Genomic DNA, 22130 nt, shown 5'->3' with positions numbered 1-22130 from the left:
TTCATAAAAAGCAATCAAACAAGCAGAGACACTCCATTTTTGAGAACAGTCACAGTGCAAAAAGATAAAACGTGAGGGACTCCCAACTTCAGCTTCCTGCAGCCCTAGCCTGCTGCACTGGAAACCTGTGAACATAAAACTGGCAGCAACCACCACCACAATCTTAGACCCATCCATCTCACTTATAGCTGTTATCCTTGTCAACTGAAACTACCAAGCCCTGGGCTGCCACAGCTGCAATCCTAAACAACTACAGCCAGGGTCCTGCTAGGCAGGAGTGGCCTAGCAGCGGCTTGAAATTACACAAGCTACTGTGTAGAAATATATAAAATAAATAAATACAGTAAAAATGTCCAGTAGCACCTTAGAGACCAACTAAGTTTGTTCTTGGTATGAGCTTTCGTGTGCAGGCACGAAATATCTGGTATCTGAAGAAGTGTGCATGCACACGGAAGCTCATACCAAGAACAAACTTAGTTGGTCTCTAAGGTGCTACTGGACATTTTTATTTATTTTTTATATATATTTCTGCTGTGTCAGACCAACACGGCAACCTCCCTGAAGCTACTGCACATCTTATTTTAAAGGGGAATGGTTGCCAAAGGGAGTGGGAGGTGAATGTGGGGGGGGGGGCATGCAGGATGGGTGTGTGTGCAGATGGGAAGCAGCACAAGCCTGAACATTGCTTCCAACCCACCCAGTGCATACCCTCCAACATTTCTCTGACAAAAATAGTGACTTCCCATTCCATCATGATAATTTTACTATTTATACCACACACATCTTACTGGGTTGCCCCAGCCACTCTGGGCAGCTTCCAACATATATAAAAACATAATAAAACATCAAACATTTAAAAAAAACATTCCTAATACAGGTTTGCCTTCAGACGGCTTGCAGGTTGGCTAACTCCATACCCTCCAACATTTCTCTAATGAAAATAGGTACACCCTAAGGAATAGGGACACTTGGAGGGTCTCTGTGTGTGTGCAGATGGGACGCAGCACAAGCCTGTCTTTCATTGCTTCCAGCCCACCCAGTGCTCCCAACCCCCATGATCTGCAGCATAACCCAGAAGTAGCTGCGCTCAGGACCTGGGTGTGCAGGTGCTCCTCTCACTCATGATTCATAGGGAATGGCCCCCATCCAGTTGAAAGGTGTGCATCAAAGTCTCACATCCCCCTTCCAGCCTGGCAGAGCACCTCTTCTGCCCCAGGCTTTAGTCCCTTCCTTGCTATAGCAGCCTCTCAGCCTGGGCCTGATCTTTAGGCCTGGAACAGCTGCTGTTGTAACTTCCCCCTGCTCTTGCTAGTCCTGGAAACTGCAGTTGCTTCCCAAACTTCTTTGTCTAACACCAACCAACACAGATATAGCAGGAAGTTACTTGCTAATCATTCCACTGCCTTCGTCTCCCCTGCAACAAGGACATGGCTTTGTTGCAGTCTTCAGTTCAGCATGTCCCTTGTAGTGGGGGAGGGGGAGGGGTTTCCAACTGAGACGCCCCACCCAAGTGTTCTGATCCCATCTGGCAACTTCCTCTTTCAATTTCCTCTTCAGATCTCCCCCTGCCACCCAATTCCCTTGACTACAAAGTCGTTACACAGCCTAGTTCCTTATACATTCTTCCCAATCATCACCAGGAGTGTCATGCAACAGCTGGCTCATTTGACCAGCTTCATGAGCCTCCAGCGCCAGCCCAGGACATTTTGGTACTGAGGCCTAAAATCTAAATGGCATCCCCTCTTGTGAACCTCAAGTCAAGCTGTCATGAAGTTCTCATGCATGGCTCCCATTAATTTCATTGGGGAACCTGCGGGATCAGCTCTGCCTTGTCTTCTAGCCCTTAATGACACCCCAAATCACCACCATGCCTGGCCTCATGATGGGGCCACCTCTGCTTAGAGGCCACCCTAGGAGTGCCCCCTGCAGGGACTGGAGTAGCCTGTCGAACCAGTAGACACCAAGCACTGTGCCCTGCCAGTGTGCATTCCTGTCATAGTTGAAGAACAAACAACACATGCCCCAGGCAGTTATTCTCTTCCTGAGTCACTGTGTCCTCCTTGGCAGGACCTGTTCTCAGTGTTTGGCTTGGCCTCCTTTCACACCCTTCAACCATAGGGGCCATAGTCACTACCTCTTGCCACAGAAAAGATGAGAGCCAGCGGCTTTCTCCATCAGTGCCAGCACCACCATCCCCTTATCACTGCCATCTCTGAAACGTGCAGAGGACCATTTCCTGGTGGGTTGTGCCTTCCAGAGGTTACACCTGCCTGCCTGCCTCTCTCTCTAACACCTTTCATACCATCCAGAATCTGCACCCTGACAGACCTAGATTTAACTTAATGGTAAGGCTGCCTTAGCCCAAGCAGAATCCAATGTGGAAGGGCAGCTGCCTCTGGAATGGGATGGGTGAGAAGCAGACACACAGCATAAACTTTGAGCAGCCCCAGAGACCACTCTTCTGGTTGGGCCATGAGCCAGCCTCTAGCTCTCTAGTGCCAGCCCCTAGTCTGCAAAATGGGAACAAGAGCAACCTCCTTCCTAGTGACATTGGGAAGATGAATGGGGTGTCAAGTGCTATTCCCTAGTCCCAGGAACAGAACAGGCTAGATAGGCAACAAACCAAATAATGCATTTTAGGTTCCATCTGTGGGCAAAGCAGACAGAATGCAATGTGTCCCCATATCTTCCAAACTAATCCCAGTATCTGTTGCAGAGTCCCAGTATGCTCAATCCCGCCCCCTCCTGATCGCATCTCAGCGAAGACCCACTTCGTTTCTTCTAACCTGGTGCTGCCCTCTTTCCCCATGACTCATGCCAAGATGCTGGGAAGGATAGATACCTCAGGGTCCGCACCGAGATGCAGTACCGCCACATCCAGCGTCCAGGACGGGGGCAGATGCCGAGTCACAGGGAGCAAACTACTTGTGGTGGCATGAGAGGAGTGAAGGTTGTCTTTCCTTGGCTGTGTCAGGATAAATCATTTGCATGCTGCCCCCCCCATTAAGGTCCCAGCAGGCGTAATGCAACCAAGTTCCAGTCGTTCAGTCCACACCAACGCTCAGAGTCCTTGGCAGTAGAAATCCCCCCCCTCAAATTCACTGTGCAGAGCTGAGCTCCCAGAGCCCTTTGCTGCCACGTTTGGGCTCTCTAGAGCCTCAGCTGTTCCCCCAGATTTCCAGCCCTGTTTGAGTGAGCGGCGACCAGAGACACCCCACAGCACCTGCTGTCCTGAATGGCGACTCTGCCAGCCAAGGGAGGGAGCTGTGTGCCCCCCCACCTCCCGCGCCAGCACGTACACTCGATGCACGCTCACGCTGCAGCCAAACTCCCCAGGGTCCTGCAACACAGAGCAGACAGCTGGTTTCCAACTGGCTTTTCCTGAATTCCAGCCTTCCTGCAGCAGTTAACAGCATCCATCTCATGTTCACCTCATACTGAACCAGAGCAAGAAGCCCAGCCAGACTGAACTCTGTAATGCCAACCGTTTTCTTCAGTCAGTGGCTTTAAAAAACAATAACTCAATTTAATTTTTACTGATTTGTGAACATATGATAGCATATGAATATATGATAGATAACATAAACCAAGCTATCTCCAACCCCGCTGCCACCCCTTTCCTTTATCTTCTCTACTCTCAATAATTGGCCCCCATGTTGAGAAAATGGATATGGAGAGGGGGCTCTCAGTATACAAATCTTATAGAAATTATCTCCTGTATTGAAAGTGGGATCAGCTAGGAGAAAAGTAATTGGGGGTGTAGGGTGCTATCCTGCATTATAACTCTCCTGGAGAGAGAGAGAGAGAGAGAGAGAGAGAGAGAGAGACTCTTTATTTGTGTGAGCCACAAGCCACAGCAAAGGAATCATGCTCCTCAACATCAGTTGCTGGAGAACAAGCGCAGAAGAGGGGTATTGGCTGTGGACTTTCAATGGGCATCTGGCTGTGAGAAACAAGATCTGCTGGATTAGATCTGCCTTTCGTCCGATTCAGCAGGGCTCTTATGTTCTTATTCTCTGCTACAAAGTCACTACCTGCAAGATGGAGATGGCAATACTGGTTGCTAAAGTGGTGCTCAAAGTTTATTAATGGAAGTATGTGAAACACTTTGTGTGATTGATTGATTGATTGATTGATTGATTGATTTTTTACTATGAGGGGTGGGAAACCCCTGGCTCATGGAACAATCTTGTCTCATCATGGACATTTATTAAATGCCCCATCATCTGACATGACTCCAATGTGGGGCTGTTATAAGAATTCTAAGGTCTCAGATATAGAAGAAATGTTCATATATGTACAATGCATTATTATTATTATTATTATTATTATTATTATTATTATTATTATTATTTCTATGGATCTTGCCATGCCTCTCACACCAATCCTTCATGCCTGAAATGACATGCAGCAAAGTTTTCTTCAATAGACCTGACTGCCTACACATGAAACTCTGAGGGTTTTGTTTCCCTCTCTTTTCTGGCTGTGAGCAATTTTGGTTGCTAAACATGCAAATAGGTCTGAAATGTGGGTGGTGGCTGCTTTAATGGTTTGCAGATGTCAAAAAGGTGCTGCTGCCTCTCTAAAAAGGGGAACAGCTATTGCTATTTCCCCATGCAAAGAAAATGGGCATTTGGTAGGGTGGCCTTGTATCAGGTTCAAAAATACTTTTAAGAAGTGAGAGCAAAGGCCTTGAAGTTGATCACTAATAGTTATCACCTGGACAGGAGACTGAGCAAGCAAATAAGCCACCTGGTCACAGTCTTCCCCAAGAAGATGTATTGTATTTCTATTTAAATTAAAATATAAGAATAATACAACTATTATACTAATTATAGTTGTGATATTTTAATGTGGCAGCACCTGTACTTTGTAACAACTCCCTGCTTGTTGACATCGGGCAGGTGCCTCCCTGTTCGCTTTTCAGTGCCGGCTTTAAACATACAAACATACACCATATACATTTTGTTAAACAAAAGAATCTTTTTACTATAATTTAAATGGAAAATAGAGGTAGATATGTAGACAGACTGGCAGAAATAATTACTGCAATTTAAATAGCACTGCAATGCATCTCTCCATGCTGGGGAAGACTAGGACCGGGGGCCCTGTGGTCCAGGGCGTTCAGTGTGGATGGGCAACTTCCATGGCCTGGCTCACCTTCATACGAATCTTTTTCTTTAAATTGCACAATGCTTCAAAAAATGTCTTCAGCTCCAGGAGCAGCCCCTGTAAAGCAGTTCACACTGCCAATGTGCGTCTTCCCCATCCTGAGACCCATCTGACCGTGGTGTAGAGACTGTGCAATACTGTATATCCACACAGATACCTTATTTACTCCTAAGGTTGTCCTTTGGAAGAAAAAAGCTGAGGAATAAACTCTCAGCAAAGCTGGATGCAAAACAGCACCTCTGGCTTACTGATTTGAAGTGAATTAATGATGATTCTTTCACCTCAGGAACTCCTGGGAAGTGTTGTTTGGTGAAGGTCTCACATGCAGAATTCTTAGCAACCCACAGTTCCCAGGATTCCTTGGAGGAAGTTGTGTCAGTTAAACTGTAGAAGACAGATGCATATTTGTGGTGTAGGCATGCCAGCCATACACTCTTTCCCGCAGAGCTGAGAGTTTTTGCTTCCCCTGCTTCCTTGTAAATGTTCCCCTCTCTCAGCCTGGGGGCATGCCAGAATGAAAAGGAGCATGGTGTGGGAAATAGTCCAAGTCCCACTTCTGTCATGGATGTGTTGTGGCAAGTCATTATCCCTGCCATTTGGAAGATGGGAATTGAGATAGCTCAGTTGTTACAGCAGGAGGCTCTTGATCTCAGGGTCATGAGTTTGATCCCCACATTGGGTGAGATTCCTGCATTGCAGAGGGTTGGACTAGATGACCCTCGTGGCCCCTTCCAATTCTACAATTCTATGAATCTATGAATCCCCGCTGCTAAAGCAATATGGATCAGGCCCTGTAAAATACTTAGATACCCCGCTAGTCCTTGAAGTATACTCATCCTTACCTCCATTTCCTTCCTATGTCTGTTGTTTCCTGGGAAATGTTTTAGAGTGCAACCCTCTTGTCATACCTGTTCTTTGTAAACTTCCATTTACATAGATACAATGATAGTAGTAGTAATCATAAAGATAGAAGCAAGCTGCTCTTGAGCTCCTTGGAGTAAGTGCAGAATCCAGTCCCCCTGGTCTTTGACCCCTGAGATGTGTGTTTTCAAGACCTACTCTCTTCCTGTGACTGTCATTGGTTTTAACTTTTTAAACTCCGGGTTTTAATTTTTTTAAAAATAGTTATAACCTGCCCTAGGACCCATTGGTGAAGGATAAATTTAGCAACAAATAAATTTAGCAACAAATAACAATGATAAAAATATCCACTCAATTAGTCAATCAATCAAACATGGGCAACTGATTGGGCTTCTGTATTAAGCACATGCATATCAAAACTGTAGCTGAATATGCAGACGTGGAAGTCAGTATATGAACTGACTTTCTATTGCCTTTAGAGCTCCGCTGAAAGAGCTGGTGATGACCTCTAGAGGCCTAAAAGAGGGTGATGGACTGGGACCTGGGAGGCCTGGGAGGCCTGGGTTCAAATCCCCACTCAGCCATTAAACGCACTGGGTGACTTTGGGCCAGCTACTGCCTCTCAGATTAACTTAACTCACAGGGTTGCTATGAGGGAGAAATGGGGGTAGGTGGGAGAACCACTGACGCCATCTTGAGCTCTTTGGAGGAAAGGCGGGATATAGAATTAGGAACAATAGAGCAACAAACAAACCTATCAATCAATCAATCAATCAATCAATCATTGTGTGTGTCCAGCAGCATACATAAGAAATTACCTCCACTACTATGAAATAATTGTCTGGATTGTTTTAAACGGAATAATTTTATTTGACTTTAATTTTAGAATTTAATGTTTTGATTGATTGATTTTATTACATGTGCTGATGTTTTAATTGTGCAGATCTGCAGAATCACCCTGGGATCCCTTTGGCAAAGGGCAGTTCAGAATTCATAGAAATTAATTAAATTGATTAATAAATAATACCATCAATACATCTAAACTAAATCGGGAATATGCCCTTAAGCTTGCCTAGTCAAATCCATACGGTGAGCATTTTAAAATATTATCTAACACATGTCCTGTTGCTCCGCCATGACCTCCCTGCCAATTTAGATACAGTGACTGAACTGGAGGCCCCTCGACTGACTTCAGGTCCAGTGTTGGACCATTTTGATCGGATACTCCCTACTGATGTGGATAGATTCCTCCAAGTTGGTAGGTCCACCACCTGCCTCCTTGATCCGTGCCAGTCTTGGCTGATTAGAGCATGTCCAGATGTTGCGCGGACCCCCCTGGTTGAAATTATCAATTTGTCCCTTGACACGGGGACATTCCCAGGGGAACTGAAGGAAGCAGTGGTGTGTCCACTCTTAAAGAAAACTTCATTAGATCCCTTAGACCTATCCAATTACCGCCCAGTTTCAAATCTTCCATAACTGGGTAAGGTAATTGAGAGAGCGGTTGCTGAACAGCTTGGTAGGTTTCTGGAGGAAACATCGGCTCCCGATCCATTCCAGTCCAGCTTCCGCGCTGGTCATGGGACCGAGACAGCTCTGGTCGCCCTAACAGATGATCTCCGCAGGCAGCTGGATCGAGGCGGGTCGGGGCTGCTGATTCTTCTAGACCTGTCAGCAGCCTTCGACATGGTCGATCATGAACTCCTGGACCACCGCCTTGCCGACGTGGGGATCCAGGGCACAGTCCTTCAATGGCTGCGCTCGTTTCTCTCTGGTCAGGGACAGAGGGTGGCGCATGGGGGGGAATTGTCATCACGCCACTCCTTGGTGTGTGGAGTGCCTCAGGGTGCGATTCTCTCCCCTATGCTTTTTAACATCTTTATGCGCCCCCTCGCCCAGCTTGTCTGGAGTTTTGGGCTGGGTTGCCATCAGTATGCCGATGACACCCAACTCATCTGTTGATGGACGGCCATCCTGACTCGGCCCCAGACACACTGATCAGATGTTTGGAAGCTGTGGCTGGATGGTTACGTGGAAGCCTGTTGAAGTTAAATCCTTCGAATACAGAGGTCCTCTGGCTGGGACGGAGCGATATGGGATTGAGGGGGCAACTCCCATCTCTTGCAGGGGTGCAATTAGTGCCAGCACCGTCCGTTAACAGTTTGGGTGTAATCTTCGATACCTCCCTCTCTATGGAGGCGCAGATTACAGCTATAGCAAAGGCGGCATTTTTTCATCTCTGCCAAGCCAAACAGTTGGCTCCTTATCTCTCTCGCCCGGACCTAGCCACTGTGATCCACGCGACAGTCACCTCCAGACTGGATTATTGTAACTCGCTCTACGTGGGGCTGCCCTTGAGACTGATCCAGAAACTCCAGCGGGTGCAGAATGCCGCAGCGAGACTCCTTATGGGGTCTTCGCTGCAAGATCACATTCACCCGGTGCTACACCAGCTGCACTGGCTCCCAGTGGAGTACAGGATCAGGTTTAAGGTGCTGGTTTTAACCTTTAAAGCCCTATACGGCCTAGGACCCTCATACCTACGGGACCGCCTCTCCTGGTATGTCCCACAGAGAAATTTACGGTCTGCAAATAAAAACATCCTGAAGATCCCAGGCCCCAGAGAGGTTAGGCTGGCCTCAACTAGAGCCAGGGCTTTCTTGGCCGCAGCTCCAACCTGGTGGAACGATCTATCACAAGAGACTAGAGCCCTGTGGGACCTGACATCTTTCCGCAGGGCCTGCAAGACAGAGCTGTTCCACCAGGCCTTTGGTCAGGGCGCAGCCTGACCCCCTCCTCTGGCAATCTGCACAGAATTTTGCTTAATGGTTGCCATCAATTTGATTTTAATTTGATTTTAATTAATTTTATAAAGAATGTTTTTAGAATGTTGGATTATTTTGATTGTTGTTAGCCCCCCTGAGCCCAGCTTCGGCTGCGGAGGGTGGGATATAAATAAAATTCATTATTTTCATTATTATTATTATTATTATTATTATTATTATTATTATTATTATTATCCGGAGCTTTGGGCTGGGCTGTCACCAATATGCTGATGACACTCAGCTCTATCTGCTGATGGATGGCCACACCGACTCGGCCCCGGACACACTGACCAGATGCTTGGAAGCTGTGGCTGGGTGGTTTCGTGGGAGCCGATTGAAACTAAATCCTTCGACGACAGAGGTCCTCTGGCTGGGTCGGGATGGCATAGGGATGAGGGACCAACTCCCTTCTCTTGCGGGGACCCAATTAGTGCCATTGCCTTCCGTTAAGAGTTTGGGTGTAATCCTTGACGCCTCCCTTTCCATGGAGGCGCAGGTTACAGCAACAGCCAAGACAACATTTTTCCACCTTTGCTGCATCAAGCAGTTGGTCCCTTACCTTTCCCGCCCCGACCTGGCCACAGTGATCCATGCGACGGTCATCTCCAGGCTTGACTACTGTAATTCGCTCTATGCGGGGCTGCCCTTGAAGCTGTCCCAGAAACTCCAGCGGGTACAGAATGCTGCAGCGAGGCTCCTCACGGGGTCTCTGCCATGGGAGCAAATTCACCCAGTGCTTTTCAAGCTGCACTGGCTCCCGGTGGAGTACAGGGTCAGATTTAAGGTGCTGCTTTTGACCTTTAAAGCCCTTCACGGCCTAGGACCCTCGTACCTACGGGACCGCCTCTCCCGGTATGCCCCACGGAGAGCCTCAAGGTCCATAAATAACAACACCCTAGTGGTCCCAGGCCCTAAAGAAGTTAGATTGGCTTCAACCAGAGCCAGGGCCTTTTCAACTCTGGCTCCGGCCTGGTGGAACTCTCTGCCTCATGAGACCAGGGCCCTGCAGGATCTGATTTTTTTCCGCAGGGCCTGTAAGACAGAGTTGTTCTGCCTGGCCTTTGGCTTGGAGCCAATTTTATTCCCTCCCTCCCTCTCTTTCTTTTTTCTTTTCCTTCTCCTCCTGCGATGAGGCTACATTTTAATATTTTAATGTTCCATTATTTTAATGTTGTATTTTATTTTTGTTTTTAAGTTGTAATCATTCATCTTGTTTTTATTATTGCTTGTAAGCCGCTCTGAGCCCGGCCTTGGCTGTGGAGGGCGGGGTATAAATAAAAAATTATTATTATTATTATTAACACACCCCAAGCTATTGGGTCTGGGAAGGCTACAAATGTAAACAATTAAATTAAGGTGCAATTTAGACTGGACGTCTCTTTCATTTGGACCCAGTTACAAAATAACTACCTTAATTCAGCTGCAAATATCATGTATGTGTTTAAATACCCACTTTTCTTAGCAAAAGACACTGAAGCTGAGGCTTAATTCTTTGCAAAATGCCAAGTGTTTGATCAAGAAAAGCAATTCCTTAACTGTATGGGTATTGTTGCCAGGAGCTACCAAGCAAGCATAATTTTGTACCTGGTTTCTGTATCCAAGTATAAAATGCCAAGTGAGAAGCAGCCCTCAAAGCAGTGGGGGGGCAGCTGCCTCCATATGTGCTGGCAAAGACTGGGCATGGGTGTCGGCAAGTCTAGCATTGCAAACCCACCTTCAGGTGGCATGGCTGCCCATACAGAAAGAAAGGCTCTACCTGCCGGGGTCCTGAGTGCTGCCCCGCTCCCTCCAACCTCGGCAGGAGGGCAGAGGATCCCTGCAGACGCACAGGGCCGGCTTGCTCCCTTCTGCAGTCACAGGGCAGCGTTGCTTGGCAACAGCAGAGCTGCATCCCCCCCCCCCGGTCTTTTTATAACCAGGGCTGTGGGAAGTGGGTCAAAATGCCAAAGGGCAGCCCCTGAAATGCCAGCTGAGGAGTGGGGCTAGATCAGGGCAATCACCTCCCCCTTTCTCCCTGCCCTGCATCTGCCCACCTGCAGCATGGAATTTAAGAGCAGGAAGAAGATGCTAACCCTCCCCAGCTCCATTCAGATCTTCATTGCATTGTTACATTATATTGTAACCTGTCATGGGAAGGCAAACTATAAATCCATTAAAAATAAAAATAAAAACAGAATTATCACTGAGGGGTGAACGAGCAGTGATGGTGCTACACACATTGGTAGAGGACCTGGGTCTGCTCCAGCCACATCACAGCAGGGAGCTGTGGGAGCCTCCTTTAGACATCACAAAAACGAGTCAAAACAAAAAAAATTCCTTCCAGTAGCACCTTAAAGACCAACTAAGTTAGTTCTTGGCATGAGCTTTCGTGTGCATGCACACCAGTCTGAGCCTGGGGCCAGAGGAATGTCGTGTGTATCTGAAGAAGTGTGCATGCACACGAAAGCTCATACCAAGAACTAACTTAGTTGGTCTTTAAGGTGCTACTGGAAGGAATTTTTTTTGTTTTGACTATGGCAGACCAACACGGCTACCTATCTGTCACAAAAACGAGGATAGCCCTCCCGATGTCCCCAGAAGCACGTGTGGTTTATTTCCTTCAAAGTAACCAATGCTTGTTCTTTGACTCACTTCTCATGTTTTGTTTTAAGAAAACAAATCATGAGCCCAGGTTTAGATGACACCACAAGTCAGGCCATGGAGCAGCGACAGCACAGGAGCACTGAGGGAACTGTTGAGCTATGTGCAACAGCATGCTGCTCATTCACATTAAAACCGCTGTTTATTTCAAACTGAAATATCATGTGATGGACAAATTGGGTGCTCACTAACGGTTCCTAATCTTCCTGGAAAAAGTGACAGGTGGGGCCTGGGGCCATTGCTGTTCGTCTTTATAAATGACTTGGATGCAGGAATTGAGGGGATGGTCATCAAATTTGCTAATGACACCGAACTGGGAGGGGTAGCGAATGCTACAAAATGCAGAATCGAGATTCCAGAACTGATTGAAGAACTGGGCCCAAACTAACACAATGAATTTCAAGAGGGACAAATGTAAGGTTCTTCACATAGGAAGGAATAACCAGCTGCACAAATATAAGATGGGGGGCACCTGGCTTGCCAGTAGTACATGTGAAAAGTATCTAGGGGTCTTGGTGGACCACAAGCTGAACATGAGTCGAAAGTGTGATGCACCAACAAAAAAGATAATGCTATTCTAGGCTTCATCAAGAGAAGCCTAGTTTCCAGATCAAGGGAATTAAAAGTCCTGCTCTATCAGTGGTGTGCTGTGAAATTTTTCATAGGGGAACGCTTAGGATCGGAGGCACCAGCTTGTAAGGTGATGGGGTGGGGCGTGACACAGGTGTGATGTTGCATGTGGGAGCATCATGCCTCCCTCCCCAGGCCAGGCAGCAGCTTTCCAGGCTTTGGGAAGGAGGTGCCAGGGGAACATTTAGGGGACTAGCCTCGTCTCCCTAGTCCACGGACCACACGCCACTGCACTCTCTTCTGCCTTGGTCAGAACACACCTGGAGTCCTGTGTCCAGTTCTGGGCAGTGCAATTTAAGGAGGATATTGACAAGATGGAACATGTGCAGAGAAGGGCAAACAGGATGATCTAGGGTCTGGAAACCAAGCCTTATGAGGAATGGTTGAGGGAGTTGGGAATGTTTAACCTAGCAAAGAGGAGACTAGGAGGAGATATGATAGCCATCTTCAAATATCTTAAAGGCTGTCACACAAGAGGGAAGAAGCTTGTTTTCTCCTGCTCTGGAGGGTAGGACTCAAGGCAATGGCTTCAAGTTACAAGAAAGGAGATTCCGACTAAACATCAGGAAGAACTTTCCAGCAGTAAGAGCTGTTTGACAGTGGAACAGACTCCCACAGGAGGTTGTTGACTCCCCTTCCTTGGAGGTGTTTAAGCAGAGGTTGGGTGGCCACCTGTCATGGATGCTTGAGTTGAGATTCCTGCATTGCAGGGGGCCGAACTAGATGACCCTGAGGGTCCCTTCCAACTCTACGATTCTATGATAATCACAGTTTATTTTAAACAGATTTCATGTGATGTGTGACCTGGTCTGTGTTTCAGGATGAAGAACACTAGAGCTGAAATCAATTTGCTCCCAACATTCCTCTATATATTATCCTCTGTGAATTTCAATCCTGCATATTCAAAGGATAGTCTCTGAATATTTGATTTGTGGACTTGGCTGTCTGTGCTATTTTATTTCAATATTTAATATTTGACAGTTGATATTTTAATAAAATTTGTTAGTTGACATATAATAGTACTTAGTATCTGAGAAATAACAGCTGAAGAGATTTCATATTTGATGGCTACTGAAAACAAAACAATGTCAAGTGATGCCAAAAAGTATAAAGCATTTGATTTCAAATATTCTCAACTGAAATCAGAACGGCAAATTATGAATACCTGTGTATAGTTGTATTTCCGCTCTCTCTCTCTGTGTGTGTGTGTGTACCTATTTTGGAGTCCAAAGTTCTGGGTTGCACAATTATTTAAACACAGTGATTTCCAACTCTGAGAACAGCATAAGGGAGCACTGGCACAAGCTCCTCCCTCAACCAACTCTCTCTTCCAATTTTCTAGAAGCAGAATTAGAGGGGCCAAACCTGCCACTTCTTTAGAATCGGTCACCCCTGGGTGACGCACTTTAACTTGGTAGAAAAGGTAGGGGTTCAACTAGATGACCCACTGAGCAACATCCAACTCATGTGTTACTTTGCACTTAATAAGAGCAAAATCCAACAGAGTGAATACACTGAATCCTGGGGCAGAGAGAAGAAGTCCTGAGTCTGTGTCTCCGTGATTGAACCACAAGCTCACTGCCCAACATTGTGAACAAAAGCCAGGATTCAAAAGTCCAATTTCCAGCCCCACCCGAGAAAAAGCTGAGTCTCTGCTCACCCCAACCCCACTCCTCAGCACCCGCATTTGCCCATCTCTCCCTGAAACCACACTGGCCTTGCCTTAACCACTGGAGCAGGGCGGGGGGCGGGGTGGACCGCCATGCAATCCCCGAAGTGCCCCCAAGTAGGAGGAAGGCAGATCAGAACTCAAATTTTGCTGCCATCTAGTGTTAAGCCTGCAAAGATGCAAGCTGAATGCTGGGTAAGTTTAAGATATGTACAATTAAACAATAATAACAATGAACAGGCAGCTTGGTGATCTCATCCAGATGCAGCAGTGAGCAAATCTAAAGAAGAGAACACAGTCAGGTGTTAACATAGAATTTCCAGCGAGTTAGGTTCTCGCTGTTGTGAGGAAATATTTACAAGAACTGGAGCAAAGCTGCCAGTTTTCATCTTCCCAGCAGGGCATCCAAGAGCTGCTCAACAGACAGACGTCTAATAGGTACAGCTTTGCCAGGCATATTGAGACAGCGGTGCAGAAAGTTGCAAGTGTTAGAATTCTGGATGTCTAGCAGCTCTTAATGGCACAGAAGCCTGGCCATAGAAAGAAATATTGCAACCCCAGCTGCAGGCATCACGAAGTCAGGAAAGCAGATGGCCCCCTGGAGCTGGAGTGGGTTGGGGTTGCCGGCTTCTCCAAGGGAACAGTCACACGTGTATGTGGTGCTGTATGCAGCTTTAAACCTGGGGAGAGACTCAAGAAAAAGAGATGCTGGAGGATGTGTGTGTAGAATTCCTGCACCTTCCAACTTTCTGTAGAATCTCAGCTGGGGGAGGTTTTCTCCTGGCAAGCTGCATCTACGCCAACTCTGGTTCTGCGCCATTCCTGAAGCAATACAGGAGCCCCGTCCTTACTGACATCTCTTCGTGGCTGGGACTGGAAGAAGCCTGGGTCTGAGGGTGGGGGCTGCAAGCACTTAATCATGCACAAATGGCAATTAAAAAGTAAAGAACAATGGTGTGGGAGAGGAGTGTTTCTCCACTGGAACTGGGCTGAGAGGCACGATGGAGGGCTGCCTGGCTGCAGCCCCATGACCACAGATGCTTCTGCATAGGGTGGATTGCTAGGGAAGCCATGAATCCCGTCTCCCCAGTTTACTTCATCTCCTTCCAACCAATGTAAAATTGACTGGTGGGTAGCGAATGTCAAATGGGAGACAACCCTTTCGCAAACCTTCTTACCTCTCCCTTTCCTTTGATATCTGATCCCAGGAGATTTCTGCCAGCCAAACAATCCACCATCCAGACTTGCTTGGACAAAGTCTGAAAAATGTCTCAGCTCCAAAAACTTAGTATGTGCTTACCTATAGTAAACTGTGGAAGTGGCTCAGCAGCAAAGGACCCCTGGGTGGGAGGTAAGCACACACCCCTAGAGATATTTCGCTTTGCAGAGCTCAGGGGACCAACCATTTCTCTTCTACCCCACACACTGCCTCCTACAGAGCAAAGTGTATTTCAGGGCTCAACTGCTGGGAGAACAAAAGCAACACAGGAACATACCAAGGCTGTGGGGCAATCCAGCTCCACCTTGCCCATGCAGCCGCTGCTTTGCCTGCCAAATCTCTGCCTCACAGTAAAACCCAATTTCATACAAAGGCATTTCGTGGCATGAGATCCTGGCCTGGGACTGAACTCATAATTGGCTCTTTGGCATCAGCCTGTCCTTCTTCTTCCAGAATGCTCCAATCTAAAATTCAGACAGATATGAATCCACCAATGAAGTTGGTCTGGAGGACCAAGAGTTCAGGACATGCTCTGTGGCCCTGGGCAATCTCTCTGAGGATTCAGAGCTGGTTCAGATGGGGATCCCACTTGCTCATCCAAGTGGCCTGTCTGAATGAGTGGAGTACAGCCCATTGAGGATGCTCCCAGCTGCAGCTTCGGTGAGCAGGGGTTTCCATGTCACTTGTGCACCCCACTCTCAAAACCGGCGGCTGCTGTGTCCCTAAGGTAGCCCCCACCTGGTGCCCTATGGATGTTCCTAGATAGGGGTCTGGCGAGAGTGCAAACATTGCTAATTATAACTGTACAGCATGCAATCAATGAGATCCAACAACAGCCAGCACAGGGAAACCACCATAAGTAACCAAGATGTATTAAACTTACACCTGCCGTAGACCAATCTTTGGTGTATGAAGGTTTAATCTGCATTTAACATTCTGACATGACACATTAGTCTTTGCATCTCCCTGTCACATGCTATAAGGATTACAATGAAATGGGCAGGGGGGGACCAGCACCACGCCCCCTAAGCATATTTGGCTGTGTCCTGTTGTCAGCAGAATTTGACATTGGAAAAATATATTTTCCTGAATTATGGGTTTTAGATAATGAGCTAGATAAGTCAACAGTTACTGGCCACTTGTCTTGATTGAAAGTTGCTCCCCGTTGCATGCTTTTTCTTATACTGAAATGGTGCAATATTTTTGGCCAATTCTGAGGCTTCTCTCTTGTGGATGCAGTTCATATGGAATAGTCAACTCCTCTTCCCACATGCCCGCAACAAGTGAGAAATGAAAGTCACATTTATGTGGCAAAAAACTTATCGTGCAGAAAAGCCGTAAGGAAGTATTTTTGAATCCCTGGTCTAAATGAATGCAATGACTGTACCTTCCCAAAATGTACTAGGCATATAAAGATAACCCTCACCCAGCCCTCAAATGCTACCTCTAGAATAAAGCAGAAGTTTTTATTGCCATCTCTCTCTCTCTGTCTACTGAGATCATGGGCTTAGATGGACACGCTGTGGTTACCAGTTTATATTTTATACACCTATAGTTCTGTGACAAAGTAGTCCAGGAGATGCCCCACAAATGCAGGTGAAGAGATCTGTTCAAAGCCCCAAACGTGGCACTGGGGAGGGGAGAGAAATATGAAGAAGCTAACATTTGGACAGGAAGCTGCTACCCGCTCCCTAATAAGGGCAAAAATAAAAGCCTGTGGAAAAGTAGCTTTGGGACAGCAAAACAGAGGGAAGCCACCTGCTCCATTCCCCTCCTTTAGTACAGTCCCTGCCTTCCGATCCTCCAGCTCCCCCCCTACCAAATGTCTCAGAAGCAGCAGCCCAGCTCCGACTCAGCCTTGCAGAGAATGCGAGATTTGAGAGAAGAAGGGAGGAGAGGCAACAGCAGTCTGCAGGATCCATTTAATTGTTCTTTTCTTTATTGTTTGGTTCAGAGAAGACAGAAGCCTTAGATTTATTGACCAAAATCATTTTTGTACACAAGAGTATTTGTTATAAAGCCTCTTTTGTTTCTTATTTACAGAAACAAGTTGGGGTGGGAAGACATGGAGCAATGGGCTTCTTCAAGCAGCACACATCAATATGGGACAGCCTATACCTGGCAGGGAAACTGAGGAGCTGAGCAAAGGGGACCAAAACAGGTGGTGGGAGGGAATTGCCCCAGAGGGGGGTCAGCATGTATTCCTGGCATGCTCCACAGGCAGGTGGGGGCAGGGGCAGGAGAGGAGCTTTCCTCCCCAGTCTCTCCCCCCAGCAGCACCTGTTTGCACAATACAGTATGTCCAAGCCCATTTTCATAACTGGCTGGCTAATGGCTATTCAGCTAGTCTGGGACCAAGCAACTGGTCAGTGTGTTAAAGTAATTATGGCCGCTTCATAAGACACAGCCTTCCCTTGGTGTGCAAGGCACGCTTGTTTTGCATGTAGGAGCAGTGCAAAGTCTCATACTGTGCACTCAAGATCCAACAGGGAGTAGGAAAACCCTCAGGGGCAAGGGAGGGGAATGAGGACAAAGGCAGGTTAACATGAAGAAACCTCATTGCAGAACACACCCATTTTGCATACTTGTAAACTGGTGCGGCACACCTGAAATGGTGCAACTCATCAAGTTTGCTCCTGTTTTGCACAGCTGCTGTATGGCAGGTAGTGCTAGCTACATTCCTTATTCACACCAATGGTACAGGAGGGTGGGGAGGAGTTCAGTGCAGTTTCAACAATTTGCAGAAGATTGCCATAGTTCTGTGGAAGGGGAAAGTGGTTTTTAAAATGTGCCAAGGCCCGCAGTTGCACAGCAGAACGCACTTTATGGCTTACCAGAATCCAATACTGGTGGAATCCTGAGAATCTGAGCTTTCATTTAAAAAAATAAACAAGCAAGCATCTAGCCCCCATGGTTGTGGGCAGTATGTGTGTGTGTGTGTAAAAACATATTGGTCAAGTGGGTAGAAATAAGGAGCATTTGAATGGAACTGCTTCTTCACCCAGCACAGAGCCCAATGCTTTTTTCTTCTGCCCCACCTCGTTAACGGTTTTGTATGAGCAAGCAAACCTCTTTTTTAGCCTTCACCTTATGAGGAATGCTGTTGTAGATGAACATCTCCATCCATTGTGTCCCCTGTAATACTTCCAAGGGAGTGGGAATATTCAGTATGATGACATGTCCTGCTTCTTGCTTAATGAATTTTTATTGTGGAGATGTAGAATTGCAGAAGCCATAAATTCCTCATAACATGTAGTTTTGAGTGTTAGTATGTGATAGAGAGCAGGGACAGGGATATCATTCCTGATATCATGACTATTGGGAGATCAAGACTGGGCTCACACCCTTATCACAGCAGCATTAACCATGGATAATGCAAACCAGAGTTCCCATCTTAATCAGCATTTGAAACTAGTAGGCAAACTCTGTTTAAGGCAGAAACCTTAGTTAGGGACAGCCATTTTTACAGTCAATGCAGAAATAACTATGAATAAGACGGCCAGATGAGGGGGGTCAAGAAGTGCAAGGTCCCATGACCTGCTCTCGTTTACTGTACTTAACCATAGTTAATAGATTGGGGTTTTAGGGCAGCAAGAAAAAAGTAGATCTTGTTTTTTGTTTTGTTTTACAAAACCCAGCTAGGAAAAGGCACAAACACTGTACAGTCAACATATAGCAGAGCAAGCCAATTAAGATGCAAATGTACAGACTCTGTGTAGGGTCAGGACTGCTTCAAACATGATGAATTCCAGAAAACAGAAATCAAGTCCATGCAGGAAATAACATGCAAGCCACATGTAAGAATATCCCACATGACCACAGGACACATGTATTTTGCCATAGCACAGCAAAATGTAGACATGTGCTATCATCACACATTATTTCCTACACAGAACTGTCGTGTTCTGTGGATGCTCAGCTGTAGCAGTTCTCTGGAGTCCAAAAGCATAATCTGAGCTTTCTGGTCACCTGATTCATATATTACGACGGTGACACAGTTGTCATCAAATAACGTGCTTCCATGTGGTTGAACTACCAAGATGAAGGTAAAGTGCTGGCACGGGAACTAACCATGATTGTACTTTCCCAGCTGTGCAGAAATGTAGATCCCTCCCCACCACACGCCAATTTTTGTGATGGTAAGCATGTTGCCATGGTAACACAGGAATCAGCACCTACTTTGCAAACAGCAGCTGTAATTCACACTGCCACACCAATGAGGATTAAACTACTACTGCTTACCTCTTTGCTTTGCCCCAGCGGCAGAATCGGATTAAAGTCATGGCTTTCCCAGAGTCCTTTGCACAAAGGAGAGGTGGCTGCTGCCTTTGAAAAAGCCGCTCTGCCCAACCATTGATGTGTAGGAGAACAGATGTATGCATGAACCTGGTTTGGTCAAGCCAGTGGTCCATCAAGAAGCTCAGTCTACTCCAGGAATGGGAAACCCATAGACTCCTTGATGCTGCTGGACTACAGCTCCCATCAACCCTGACCATTGGCCATGCTGGCTGGAGCTGATGGGAGCAACGTCCAGCAGCACCTGGAGGCTCAAAGGCTCATCACTCAGGCAAAGGTATTTCACAGCCCTGCCACCCAGGGGCTAGTGTGGGACCCCGGGGGGGCACAGCCCCAGACACACAATTTTTAGGGGGTGTGAGCCAGGTGCCCCCCCCACAGGGATCACCAGTCTGCCCTGCCTGACGTCCCAGAGTCCACCGCGTCCCCAGTCCCTTTGCTGAATCGGGGGGGGGGGGGGATTTGCTCACCAAGGGCTGCGTTGGCCAATCGGGCTCCTCCTCCTCCTTCAGCAGCCAGGGCTGAGCTGGTGTGTGAGCTCTCCGTGAACCCTCTGTGCCCTGCGCATGCGTGCCTGGCACCGCTGGCGGCGAAAGCCCTGCTTGCCCTGCCCGTGCGCGTGTACCCTGGGCACCAAAAAAGGACGCAACGCCACAGTTGCCACCCAAATCCATTTAAATGGAAAGAACCTGGGACCTTTGGCAGGCAAAGCCTGGGCCTTGTCACTGACTTTCCCCAGATGTCTGCACCAGAGGCCATCCCTTGAAGACACTTTCCCCCAGAAAAGCACACAGGGATTATTATCAGGCAGAATTCTATATGTCCCACCACCCCAGCCACCAGTTTGTCTAATTCACTGAACTGGAGAATGCATGTGCCATTAACACAGCTTTCTCTTGTGGACACTCCAGGAACCACGAGTGGAACTTGCACACACGTGGCCCTGGCTCAGCCAACACTCCACCACTTGCACACTCATTTTTCACATTGACAAGATGGGGAAAGTCGGAAACATTTCTCACACTGAGTATCAAAATCTCAGCAGTAGTAGAGCAGATTTGGCAAAACGTCTCCTTGTAGATAATACCCCGTGAGCTTTCTTCGCCTGCCCTGCCTCCACCTAGCCATTTATTTCTTCCAATGAAATCCACAGGTGGCCCAGATGGGAATACAAGATCTTATGCATGGTGCCAACCCAGGAGACAGCACAAGCAAAACAGAGAGTGCCCCCTCCCACAGCACAAGAAGGCAGAGTCTGCACACTTCACAGCCTGCAAAATCCTCCAGTGTCCAGGATTCCCGGCCCACACCCAGGGTCTGTGACGCCGGAAGTTTGCTTGATTAAGCAGAGAGCTGCTGCTTCCCGGGTGGCTCCCTGGGGGGTTGGCTAGCAGGTCCTGAAGCCCGGAAGGAGAAACAGAGAGAAAGGAAAAGAGAGATGGTCCCAAGGGCACATAGTCTTGCAGGGTAGAGGCTGGTGCCCAGTTTGGACAGAGTCCCACAGGGAACAAACAATTGAAGCTGATTCCAAAGAGGGTTTTCTTTTTGGTTGGTTTCCATGTTCTTTCGGGTAGCATCCTGAAATTGCAAGGAAGGCTGAGACGGAGCAGCGGCAGGCAGAAAAGGTGCATGTAGGGGGACCCCTAGAGGCCAGTGCAAGAACTGTATTTAGAGTTGAGAGGCGCAGCAAAGGTTGTTTGGAAATGCTCTTCCCCGTGGGGGTGGTGAAAAAGCAGAAAAGGGGGGGGTAATATTTAAGGCTTATGCGTCTGCATAGAAAAATGTGTAAACTGAGATTGGAGCAAAAGGTTGGGGGAGGTTAGGGATATTTGGCAGAGTCCGTTCCAGAGACAAGACTAGGGGTGGGGCAGTCTCCCCATTATGTGGCAGTAAAAGTGTACAGCGTAGACTCAGCAGGAAGCCAGAGCCAGAGCCTCCCAGTGTGCCTGCCTGATGCAGCAGCTGTAACATTTGCTTTTCACAATTTTAAAATGTAATGTGTGAAGAGATTAGAAGACCACCACAGCCATGATGCAAGGACACACTGAAGAAAGTGAAATTATGAGTTCAGAACCTGTCCCATCCCCCAAGTAAATGAGCACTTTCTTGAATGAATGAAGTGTGGTCAGGATTGGTGCCTGAACCATGTTTCTTACAGACCAAACAACCAACAACAAATACTAAACATCAGAATACAGGTCAGCTTTTACAAAGGGCGTCAAAAATGACACAGGAGCTGAAAGGTCAACTCAAGATTTAGTTACAGGTTAAAGGTCAAATAAAATTCTATCCAGCTTCATTTTCAAAGCAAGACTCTGTCCTTCAAGTGTCAGCCTCCTATGCAGCCCCTTAAGGACTGTGAAAGGCACCTTCCACACCAGTAAGACACAAGAGGGACCAATGGCTCATCTAGTCCTGCCTTCTGTTCTCACACTGGCCAACGAGATGCATGTGGGAAACGAGCCCAAGGGCAACTCTCCCTTCCTGTGGTTTCCAGCAACTGATATTCAGAAGCCTCTCTGCCTCCAGCTGTGGACGCAGAGCAAAGTCACAGAGGCGAGTGGCCACTGACAGCCTTCTCCTCCTCCATGCATTTGTCCAATCCTCTTTGAAGGCCATCCAAGTTGGTGGCCATCGCTGCCTCCTCTGGGACCAAGCCCCTTAGCACAGCCAACTCCCTCACAAATCAGTAGGGTTGCCAGCTTTTGAAACAGCCCTGCTCCAGTGCCTTTTATGCCAGCCATAAATAGTAAGTGAAGCTTTTCCCGTCTCCTTACCCCCACCAAGAAAAGTCTCACCAGCTTAACTTCTGCCTGCC

The 22130-nt window shown here is 47.4% G+C and overlaps 1 protein-coding gene across 9 annotated transcripts in view; it reads right to left on the bottom strand.

Annotated features, from left to right (window-relative positions):
• Positions 1-22130, bottom strand: part of IQSEC2 (IQ motif and Sec7 domain ArfGEF 2) — a 165228-nt gene that overhangs the window by 60230 nt on the left and 82868 nt on the right. The window contains exon 1 of one of the 9 annotated variants that reach the window (XM_083718318.1): positions 1095-1138. The exons of the other annotated variants lie outside the window; for them this stretch is intronic. Within the exon in view, the coding sequence (XP_083574444.1) occupies positions 1095-1123 (29 nt within the window). The 5' untranslated portion in view covers positions 1124-1138. Of the gene's footprint in view, positions 1-1094; positions 1139-22130 lie in introns of those variants that run through there. 9 annotated transcript variants of the gene reach the window in all.

Source organism: Podarcis gaigeae, assembly GCF_964106915.1.
Source record: "Podarcis gaigeae genome assembly, chromosome: 17".
Taxonomy (NCBI): domain Eukaryota; kingdom Metazoa; phylum Chordata; class Lepidosauria; order Squamata; family Lacertidae; genus Podarcis; species Podarcis gaigeae.
This window is presented reverse-complemented; position numbering and strand designations above follow the sequence as displayed.